The sequence below is a fragment of the Culicoides brevitarsis genome, chromosome 3 (genome assembly GCF_036172545.1).
Source record: "Culicoides brevitarsis isolate CSIRO-B50_1 chromosome 3, AGI_CSIRO_Cbre_v1, whole genome shotgun sequence".
Taxonomy (NCBI): domain Eukaryota; kingdom Metazoa; phylum Arthropoda; class Insecta; order Diptera; family Ceratopogonidae; genus Culicoides; species Culicoides brevitarsis.
The window spans coordinates 5,557,974-5,569,457 of record NC_087087.1 but is presented as its reverse complement, the minus strand read 5'-3'; the positions used below and the strand labels follow the sequence as shown (position 1 = coordinate 5,569,457).

General features: G+C 26.4%; 2 protein-coding genes across 2 annotated transcripts; both read right to left on the bottom strand.

Moving 5' to 3' along the window:
* Nucleotides 1–5,629: 5,629 nt before the first annotated feature.
* LOC134834144 (omega-amidase NIT2) lies at nucleotides 5,630–6,786 on the bottom strand. Its single transcript, XM_063848711.1, has 3 exons — nucleotides 6,655–6,786; nucleotides 5,856–6,599; nucleotides 5,630–5,797 (listed from the first exon to the last, which is right to left on the bottom strand). The coding sequence occupies exons 1-3, from the start codon at nucleotides 6,671–6,673 to the stop codon at nucleotides 5,685–5,687; spliced, it is 876 nt and encodes a 291-aa protein (XP_063704781.1). The 5' UTR covers nucleotides 6,674–6,786; the 3' UTR covers nucleotides 5,630–5,684.
* A 231-nt stretch (nucleotides 6,787–7,017) lies between these two features.
* LOC134834461 (phytanoyl-CoA dioxygenase domain-containing protein 1) lies at nucleotides 7,018–10,901 on the bottom strand. The gene is made up of 3 exons (XM_063849155.1): nucleotides 10,767–10,901; nucleotides 8,133–8,790; nucleotides 7,018–7,344 (listed from the first exon to the last, which is right to left on the bottom strand). Exons 1-3 carry the CDS (start codon nucleotides 10,788–10,790, stop codon nucleotides 7,166–7,168), a joined length of 861 nt encoding a protein of 286 aa, XP_063705225.1. The 5' UTR covers nucleotides 10,791–10,901; the 3' UTR covers nucleotides 7,018–7,165.
* Between the last annotated feature and the right edge of the window lie 583 nt (nucleotides 10,902–11,484).

The following is an 11,484-nucleotide window of genomic DNA, read 5'->3' as shown; positions in this document are numbered from 1 at the left end:
AGCAATTTATTTAACAAGAACACTCGAGAACGGCTCTCGTTCTTATGCGAAAACAAAAACACAACGTCGTCGTCTTGCTCGAATCATTACAACAAAATCGCATGTAGACAAGCGAAAAAAGAAAACTCGACATGACGATGTGATTTTTCGCAGACTTTTTTTGATTTTGGAAGGTCATTCATGCGTGGCTTGGCTCAACAGAAAACAGATTTTTTTTCTGTCATTTTTCTCGGGGAAATGCAATAAATCTGATGGTTTCGTCAAAATTTTTGGTTAGAACATCCGAAAAATTATCGTCATTTTTGTAAAATAAAGGGGGAGCTTTCATTGTTATTTTTAGAGTTTTTTTCGTTATCTTTTTTGATGAACATCGAACATTGTTTGTTGACAAAGCTTTTACCGTTACTCCATTGTTTTTTTTGTGAGATGCGAAGCTGATTAAATTTTTGGTAAGCCACGTGTTTTTTTTTAATTTTTTTTACCACAATATGTACAATTTTTTGCTTTTTAAAGAAAAATTTTTTGTGAGGAGTACAAAAATGTGAAATTTTCAAATTTTTCATATTTGAAGAGTCCCAATGCACATTTTCGAAGAGTTCAGGTAAAAATTTTGCTCAAAATTTAATAATTTTAACTGATCTGAAAAACATTTTTTTTTCTGTAATTTAGTCTTTAAAATTTTTTGAGGAGTAAAAAATTGTGAAAATTCAACAAATTTTTAATCTATCCCAATGCACATTTTAAGATACTTAGATTAGATTTTTGTGAAATTTGCATTTTTATAAAAATTAAAAAATATTTATAAAAATCGGTCATTTGAAAAAAAAATATATATAGATAGAGGAGTATTTGAGTAAGAAATAGAGAAATTTTCAAATATCCCAATGCACAAAATTTTGTTTTTATCTCTTTTTCTATTAAAATTTCTTTTGAGGAGTACATAAATGTGAAAATTTCAAATTTTATATCTTTTATAGGTCCTAATGCATTTTTTAAGAGAGACAAAGTAAAAATTTTGCTTAAAATTTGTTTAAATATTTTAAACTGATCTAAATTTTTTTATTTAGTTTTATTTTAAAAAATTTTTGAGGAGTACAAAATTTTGAAAATTTATCAAATTCTAACTGAAAAACTTATTTCTATTTTTTTTATGTTCGATCATTTCTTAAAATAGCTTTCTTTGAATAAAAATAAAAGATCTATAAAAAATGATGAGGAGTAAGAAATTGAGAAAATTTTTAAATAACCCAATGCACAATTTTTTTCTACTTTATTTTTTTTTTGTGAAAATTTCAAACTTAAAAGCTCTCATTACACATTTTAAGAAAAATTATGTGAGAGTTTTTCAGTAAAAATAACCTATCTCGATAAATTTCTCTTGAGGAGTACAAAATTGTAAAAATTTAAAATTTTCTATATTTTAAAGATCCCAATGCACATTTTGAAAAATTTCAGACAATAATTCAGCTCAAATCTCGTTGATTAATTTAAAAAATCTCATTTTTCATACAAAAAAAAAAATAATAAAAATTTAACTTACCATCAACAGAAATGCTAACCTTGATGCAGCAAATCTCCATGAAAAATGGGTCAGCTACAAACTTTCTCTTCCATCCACGTAGCCAACGATGACTCGTGAAAAGTAAGATTATAATTCGTTTAAATTTGCATTTTTCACATACACACCCACGAAAGCGGCTTCAACAAAAGAGGATAAAAGCAGAAAAAAGATAAATAGAATCCACTTTTCACCAACACACTTCACTCGTCATCATCCTTCAACAGTTACGACACGAAACGACGACGACGAACAATGGCGCGTAACAAAGCAATGAGTTAGACAAAGCGTCGTGATATTTTCTCCTAGCATTATATTTTTCTGTGTTTGTTCATTTTTTTTTCGGGGTTTCTCTTATCAAAAGTTTAAATAACACAACAAACAAAACCGAAAAACGGTTCTTTTCACACCAGCTTTATTTTATTTTTTTTTTTTACTTTTGTTCGTCGGATAAAGTTATTACAGTAACATTTTTTGTTTTTTTGTTGGGTGTCTGTCAAGTAGGCGGAAAATAACTTTAATACAAGAGGGAAGTGACACGACTGCGACGACGATGATGACAACGACACAAGAGAGCGACGACGACGACAAGGACGACGATGATGATGTTACTTGATGTTGATGATACCAAGAAGAAGACAATAAAGGCAATTTTCAGACAATTGAATTAATTTATCATAGGAACGTATGTGCGTTGGCGTTCAATGTTGGCGCAAAACTCTTTTTTATACTTTATATTTTTTATGTGCTTTTTATTGAGCTTCAACGAAATTTGCATAAATTTTTTACATTTTCGAAAATTGAGAAGATCTCAAATTTTCGAAAATGATTCTTGAAGCTTTACAAATTTTTCGAAAATGATTCTTGAAGCTTTACAAATTTTTCGAAAATTGTTTTTGAAGCTTTACAAATTTTTCGAAAATGATTCTTGAAGCTTTACAAATTTTTCGAAAATTGTTTTTGAAGCTTTACAAATTTTTCGAAAATGATTCTTGAAGCTTTACAAATTTTTCGAAAATGATTCTTGAAGCTTTACAAATTTTTCGAAAATGATTCTTGAAGCTTTACAAATTTTTCGAAAATGATTCTTGAAGCTTTACAAATTTTTCGAAAATGATTCTTGAAGCTTTACAAATTTTTCGAAAATGATTCTTGAAGCTTTACAAATTTTTCGAAAATGATTCTTGAAGCTTTACAAATTTTTCGAAAATGATTCTTGAAGCTTTACAAATTTTTCGAAAATGATTCTTGAAGCTTTACAAATTTTTCGAAAATGATTCTTGAAGCTTTACAAATTTTTCGAAAATGATTCTTGAAGCTTTACAAATTTTTCGAAAATGATTCTTGAAGCTTTACAAATTTTTCGAAAATGATTCTTGAAGCTTTTTTTTCGAAAATGCTTTTTACAAATTTTTCGAAAATTTCTTGAAGCTTTACAAATTTTTCGAAGCTTTTTACAAATTTTTCGAAAATGATGAAGCTTTACAAATTTTTCGAAAATGATTCTTGAAGCTTCACAAATTTTTCGAAAATGATTCTTGAAGCTTGAAACTTTACAAATTTTTCGAAAATGATTCTTGAAGCTTCACAAATTTTTCGAAAATGATTCTTGAAGCTTTTTTTCGAAAATTCTTTCTTGAAGCTTTTTAAAATTTTCTTAAGCTTTTTTTCGAAAATAATTCTTGCTTTAAAAATTTAATTTTTTCTTTTACTAAATTTCAACAAAAATCATAGAAAAATCTTCTCTTTTTTTCATTTCATGCCATTGTCACCGCACGTTGACTCGTTTATTGCTACTTCCGTTTTATTATATCGCCACAATTTTTATGCTCTTTGTTTAAGATGAAAAACGCTTGAAAGTACCGTTAAAGTGTGCTTATTAACACTTTTTCTTGTCTGATGTCGTCTCCCCGTCGTACAAAAAGATATTCAACAAAGCTTTTAGCGGCTCGTTTTTCTGACCGAAATTTAAAAACGGCTTCTTGTCAAGTTAATGCGTTTCCTGGTTTTCTCGCCAAAATAAAACGGACGACACAAAATAAAATAAAATATGGTCCTAAAGTAACACTTAACACGAGAAAAGCATTTTTTATTCGCTCTTTATGAATATTTAGTCAGATGTTTACGCGATAAATAATCACGAAAATAAAGTGTCAAAAAAGTTTTTCGGTGAATATTTTCTCGTGCAGCGAACGATGAGGAAGAAGAAGAAGGACCAAGTAATCTTATTTATTTATATTTTTTCAGCTTTTGTGCGGCAAAACAAAGGAAACGCGTGCAAAATATATGGTTAGTTTAGTGAGGAGGACGCGAGAATTTATTAAATTTTTAAAAAGCGAGAAATAATTCGCGCGAATAAATCATATCTAAACATGACAATTGGGAAATAAGAGAACACATACTCATATTTTATGGGAGATATTTATGATGAAGCGATGAGAAAAGTGACGAGAAGGGAATTTTTGGAAAAGCAACATGAGCGTTGAAGTTTGAACTTTGACTTAAATGCGGTTAAAAGTCAGATTTGTTTAGAACTTTTGAGGAAAAAAATAAAATATGGAAAAAAAAAAGTTTAGATAAAAGAAAAAAAAATTAATAAAAAAAAAATAATTTAATTTAATGAAATAAAAATTTAATAAATTAATTTTAATGATCATTTTTTTTAATTTTTAATTAATTAAATTTTATTAATTAAATTTAATTTTTTAATTTAAATTTTTTTTAAGAATTTATTTTTTATAATTTTATAAAATTATTAATTTAAATTTTTTTTAAAGAATTTTGAAGAAAAATATCTATGGTTTTTAATAATTTTTTAAAATTTATTTATTTAAATAAAATAAAATTTTTAAATTTTATTAAATTAAATTTTTAATAATTATTTTAATAAATTTTATTTTTTTTTATTTTAATAAAAATTTAATTATTTTATTTATTTTATTTTATTTATTTAATTTTTTTATTTTATTTTTTTTTATTCATTTTTTTAATTTTTTTTTATTCAAAAAAAATTTTTTTTAATTAATTCTGAAGAAAAATAATATTTTTTTTTTTTTGTATAAATATTTTTTAAAATTTTTTAACAAAAGAAAAATTTAATTTTTAAAAAAATATAAAAATATTTAATTTAAAATTTTTAAAAATTAAAAAAAGTTCATTTTAAATTTTAAATAATTATTTAATTTTTAATCTAATTTACTTTTAATGAAAAAAAAAATAAAATTTTTAATTATTTAAATTTTTTTTTTATTAAAAAAAAAATTATCATTAAAGACATCAAAAACCTCCAAAGAGCAAAATTTCCTTTAAAAACATAAAAAATTTTGTTTATTTTTCTTTTTTTTTAATAAAAACGACCATCTTAACTTTTAATATCCATTCATCTCTTCCGCCAAAACGTAAATTGTAAAGTTAAGCACGACTTTGATTTTTATTTAGCTACCCTGATGAGAAATATTTCAACAGAAAAACGATGCAAATTATGTGTTATGAATAACAAATTACGTTTTTTATGATTAACTTTTTCCGCGTTGGTGTCGTTTTTAATGGTTTTGTGTCATTTAATGACAAACTTTTCGTTGATGAATGAAGAAGGATCAAGGACACCCACGTATTTTACCCTCGTAATTAGAGTTTTTAAAATTTCTTTTTTTTTCGGTATCAAAATTGGGCCATAATGTGATTTGTTTGAGGCAATTTTGGCACATCCCGTAAATAATTGCTTGTTTGAATGGTCATTCATGGGTTGCTCGTGCGTAAAATATGAACACTTGTTGCCTTTGTGACAATTTTTTTTGTGTGAGAATTTTTTTTATTTGACAAAAAATTGCCAGAAATAATTTTTTAAAAAATTTTAAAAGAGAAAATTTCTTCAAAAATTTATTTTTTAAATTTTTTATTTATTTTTAATTTTTTTTTAATAATTTAAAGATTTTTTTTAGGTTTCAGATTTTATAATTAATTAATTTTTAATTTATTTTTTTTAAAATTTAAATATAATTAAAAATAAAAAAAAATCAATTTAAAAAATTTGGCGCCAAAATTTAATTTTTTTAAAAAATAAAAGAAATTTAATGGTTTATTGTTAAAATAATTTTTATACAATAATCAACTCAATTATAATATCTTAAAAATCTTTTTCGAAGACATTTGGATCTTTAACGACAGTTTCGTACAACTCATCTCTCATTTGGCGGGAAATTGGAATTTGCGCGCGAACTTCATCAACAACTTTGCAATCTATGGAAGACATTTTTAAATTTAAAATAATTTATTTTAAAAAAATATAAATTCTTACCAATATCTTGAACAATAATCTCATCCCCCTCCTTTGCGGATTGCAAAACTTTTCCCCATGGATCAACAACCATCGAATGTCCCCATGCGACATACCCAGCGCTCGCATCTCTCGAAGGCGAGATCAATCCAACGAAAGTTTGATTGTCATTAGCTCTCGAGCGCCCAAGCAACTCCCAATGCAAAGGACCCGTTTTCATATTAAACGCTCCCGGATAAAGCAGAACATCACATCCCTTCTTGCGATAAATTCGCGCCAATTCACTGAACCGAATGTCATAACAAATCCCGATCCCAATTTTGCAACCGTCAACTTCGATCATGGCAAATCGCTTACCCGGCGATAAAACATCCGATTCGCGAAATGTGATCCCGCCGGGAATGTCAATGTCAAATAAATGCACTTTCCGGTATTTGGCGAGTAAATCTCCCGAAGGAGACCAAATAGTACAAGTATTGTAGAGTTTATTGTCGCGTAAGTCTCGTTCGGGAATTGTGCCTCCAATGAGATAAATTCCGAGTTCTTTGGCGATGGAAGAAAGTTTCTGCGAAGTTTCGCCTGATGGGATTTCTTCAGCGTATTCGGGGAAGAAATTTGTGCCATATGGAGAATTAAAGCATTCGGGAAGAGCAACGACTTTTGCTCCTTTTTCGACAACAGCTTGACGAATGTTACTCAGAGCTGTGGCGATATTGGTTGCTTTATTACTGCCAACCGTGAATTGGCACAAAGCGAGACGAAAACCTTGAATATAGAAAATTGAATTTTATTGAATTTTTTTTGATGAAATTTGACTTACCTCGAGCAATTGAACTCATTTTTAGGCAAAAATTTGAACAACAAACAATGAAAAGGCACAAATATTATTTTTAGTGATAAGAAAAGTTGCTTGAATTGATAAAAAAAAAACAAAAACAATGAAAGCAGTGCTTACTGCTTACAAAAAATTATGGGATTGCCACATTTTGCCGGCAAATCGTGTGAGTCGGCTTAAAGTGATAAACTTGAATTATTTATCACTTTCATTCGTCTCAGACCCATCGAAAATTTTCTGAGACGAATGAAATTGATAAACTCGTATAATTCGAATAAACTTTCCATGGCGAACGGTTGGTAGTTTTGTGTAATTTATTTTAATTAAAAAATTCAATTTTTACCTCATTTAAATCAAAAAAAAAAAATGTATTTGTAGAAAAAAAATGTTTATTTTTTAAAAAAATTTACATCTCAAATTTTTGGTATTATTTGCACACACAGTCAACATTCCTTTGGATGGCGTCGTTCTCGTTCGCAATTGTTCGCATTTTTCTTCATTCAATCGAGTACAAGAGAGGGAACGGTTTGCCAGGCTTTGGTTGATTCCAATTGTTTTTCGCATATACGCAATTTTGGGTTTCGATCACATGGAAAGCATATGCATGACGACTGTCGTTGGAGCGATTATTGTCGCTGCGATGAACGACTTGATTGTGGATTAAGATGAGAGATCCTGTAAAAAAAATAGGAAAAACATAAATTTGAGGTAATTTAAAGATTTTGAATGAAAATTGTTAATTTTAGAAAATTTGAATTAGCAAAAAGTGATTTTCAAATTTTTTAACTGTCAGTTTTTGAATTGACATTTACATAAAAATTGAAAGTTTAACAAGAAATTTTATTTTTATTAAATTTTGAACAACATATTTGATAATAAATATTTAAAAATTTATAAATTATTTTTTTCCAAATTGACATTTAATTTAAAAAAAAAAATAAAAATATTAAAAAAAAATTTAAAAATATTTTTATAAAAAATTTCAAAATATTTAAAAAATTAAAAATTTAATATTAAAAAAAATTTTTTAAATTATTATTTTTTAAATAATTTTATTTTAAACGAATTTTAGAATTTTTTGATCAAACTGGAGTTACTCGAACCATTTTTTTTTATTTATTTTTATAATAAAATAAAATTTTGAATTAGCAAAAAGCAATTTTCAAATTTTAACGGTTAATTTTTAAATTGACATTTACAAAAATTTTACATTAAATTGCTCTAATTTTGTACAAAAAAAAAAATCAATTTAAAAGGAAATATTTAACAAAAAAAAATTGTTAAAAAATCGAAAATTAATCAAAAATTTAAATTTTATTAAATAAATTCATAAATAAATTTAAAAAAAAAATTAATGTCAATTTAAAAAAAATCTTTTAAATTTTTCGTTAATTTAAGACAATTTTTCAATAATTTATTTAAAAACTTTAATTTAAGAAAAAATTTTAAATAATTTTTCTTACCTTTCTTCACAGGAACCGACGTAAAATTCGACAATGGATAAATAGGCGTTGGTTTCTCATAAATTAACAATTCCTTCGAGTTCTTATCCGGATTCAGTACATAACGCGTATGAACTCCATTCTTATGCGATCCCTTTATAAATTGCAAACATCCATTTTGGGGAGTTGCATCATCGAGCGCTATCCAAAATCCAACTGCCGAAGCTGGTTCAGTATACAAATACGTTCCATCCTGATGTGCCTTCACTTCTCCTCCTACATTCGGGTTTTTGTAAATGTACATGCTCTGCGGAATGGCGGGCTTTTTAAAACCCAACTGATAACAAATATCCTTGACGCGATAACTAAAAGTGTATTTCCTAAAAATATCGCGTTCCGTGTGAAGAGCATGCCCGACTTTGTTCAGGGCGAAAATTGGATCAACCAAAAGTTCACCTTTGGGCGAAAGAGCGTTCGACTCGTAAAAATAGTGAACTTTGTCGCCGGAATCGAGGAAGTAAGTGTCTTTGTTTTGCGCATTTTCGTGATTGACGGTGTCAAAGATGCATTTTATCTCTTCAGGTACTTCGTAGCACAAATCTTTGCCGGCTTCGTACAACTCTTCGATCTCCTCGGGCAGCAAAAAGTCTTCGACGACGGCAAATCCATCTTGTTCAAACTGAAAGTAGCGTGAAAAAATTATTATTTAATTAGGTTTCAATTGTGAGTCTTACGCAATCGAATCGTTACATTTCTTTTAATTTATTTTTTTTTTATTTTTGTTATTTTGTTGTAGACATGCATTCAACGAGACGCATCAAGTGCACGTCAAATGTTTATACAATGGTGCGAGAGAAGTCAGTCAAATGTAAATAAATTGAACGTACGTGAATTCCTTCCTCATTTTTCAACAAATATTTTTCTTCTTTTCAGACTTAACGGATTTTTTTCTTTCAACATTTCGATCGACAGTGAGAGAAAAAAATTAAAATTTTAAAATTTGTGTCGCGCGACATTCTCACGTTTTGTTTGGTACATCAAAAAATGCATTTTTTAAGTTTTTGTGAAAGAACATGCCGAAAAATTGGATATTTTAATTAAAATGAAACACCTGTATGACTCACGCGCGTGCTCGTTTGTAAGTAGTCAATGTGCGAAACCGGCAACAATGATGAATGTTTTAAAAATAAGCACAGAGTGTCTTAAAATAAATGCCGATGGATGGCATTTCGTGGAAAATTTCGGTTTTTAAGGGACAGATGTCTCATTAGTGAAAGAGGTAATTGAAAAAAAAATTTTTTTCGAGTTGAAGGTTTTAATTTGCATTTTTTTAATTAAAATTTTTCGTTTAAAGTTAATTTTATTTTATTTATTTAAATTTATTTTTTATTTAATTTTTTTTTTTAAATTTTTTTAATTTTTTAAAAATTTAATTTTTTTTTAAATATATATTTTTTTTTAATTTATATTTTATTTTTTTTTTATTTTATTTTTTTTTTAAATTTAATTTTTTAATTTTTTTTTATTTTTTCAATTTTTTTAATTTTTTTTTTTTTTTTGAATTTTTTTTTTTAATTTTTTTTAATAATATATTTTTTATTTAATTTTTTTTTAAATCTAATGAAAGTTAAAAAAAATAATTTTATTAAAAAAATTATAATTTAAAATTTTTAAACTTTCTTAAAAATTTGGTAAACATTTCGCAAAATAAAATTAAGTTCTTGACAATTTTTATCAAATTTCATTAATAAATTTCTCAAAATTTTTTCAAACAAAAATTAAAAACAAACTGATGAAAAAATTAAATTTAAATTTGAAAATTATTTTTAATTGAAAAATTTTATACAATATATTTCATTTATTTAAAATTAATATTTATAACAAAATATTAAATTTTAAAATAAAGTTAAAAAAAATAAAATTAAAAAAAAAATAAAATAAAATTAAAATATTAAAAAATATTTGTCAAAAAAAAAGTTTCAAGTGAAAAATTTAAAGAAAAAATTTTTTAAAATAATTATTTTTTTAAGTAAAATTTTTTATCAAAAATTATTTAAATAGTGAAAAATTGAAGTTCAGAGTGAAAATTGTAAAATTGAACGAAAAAAAAAATACTTTTTATAAAGTTATTCTACAAAATTATATTTTCAGGTAAGTTAATTTTTAAAAAACGCTCAAGCTTTGAAAATTCTTTCACAAACGAGCCAAATTTTCATCTAATTTCTTTTTGAAGTTCACGACATACATCGCCCGTTCTTATCGTACAACGCGCTTAAATCAAACATTATGTCACGCATCATCGTTTAATTCCGCAAAAATAAACGTTGAAAACGTTTAATTTGACAAGAACACGAAGAAAAAGATGAATTTAATTAAAACAAACATAAACCGGAAAACGAATCGAATCGTCCAAAACACGAAATTTTTATGTCACTTCTTAAGGCACGTGCTTCATTAATTAACGATAATTTTTTTATTATCGAATTTTTTTATTATTTTAGGAGTCAAGGTTCAATTGACCTTCTAAAAATTTCAAATTTGTACTTTGTAGTTTCTTATCACTTGTCTTTGTTTCTTATCAGTCGTTCACTTTTTTTTTTGAAGTACGATCGAAATTTCTCGAAAAATTTAATAATTTTTGAATTATTTGCTTACTTTCTCTACTAATGAAATTCCCATGTCTGAATTGTTTTTAATCACTTTTAATTCGCCCACAAAGAATTTTTGCTACCTGTCACAAAAAAAATTAAAATTTTTAACCAAATTTCAAGATTTCCGATCCGAGCAACGTTCAAGAACCGACTGAAAAATTAATTCAACAAAAATATTTGTGTTTGCTCCCGTATAGACAAGCTCTCTTTGATATGTTTACGTTGCGATGATATGATATAATGAAGTGTGTAAAAAGCAATAAAAAAATGTTACAAACATATGGTTTTCGTTTTGTTTGTAAGAGAACGAAGAAAAAGAAAAATTTGAAGAGAGAAACTGTTCAATCCTCTCTCGGCAAAAGAAAAAAATATTTTCGGAACGCGCACACTACGAGACAAGTACTTCGACGGTGATGCGGTGAAAGTACAGTAAGGCATGAATGAAGCAAAAAAAAAAAAATTAAAACATAAAAATTGTCAAGTCAAGGCGAACTGGTTGAGAGATCGATGCAAATGCTCGTACATTTGTGCAACGGAGTGTCTTCTAAAGTCGTGACAGTAAAATTGATATAGGGTAATTAATTGAAGTTTATGGCAGGGACTTTTTATTCAGCGACGACAGATAAAACGACGTGTAAGGTAACTTTATGATCATTAGATATTATATTGAACACTTTTGACTTCCTTAAGTCTTTTTTGTGTTGAACTATTTTTTTTTTCAG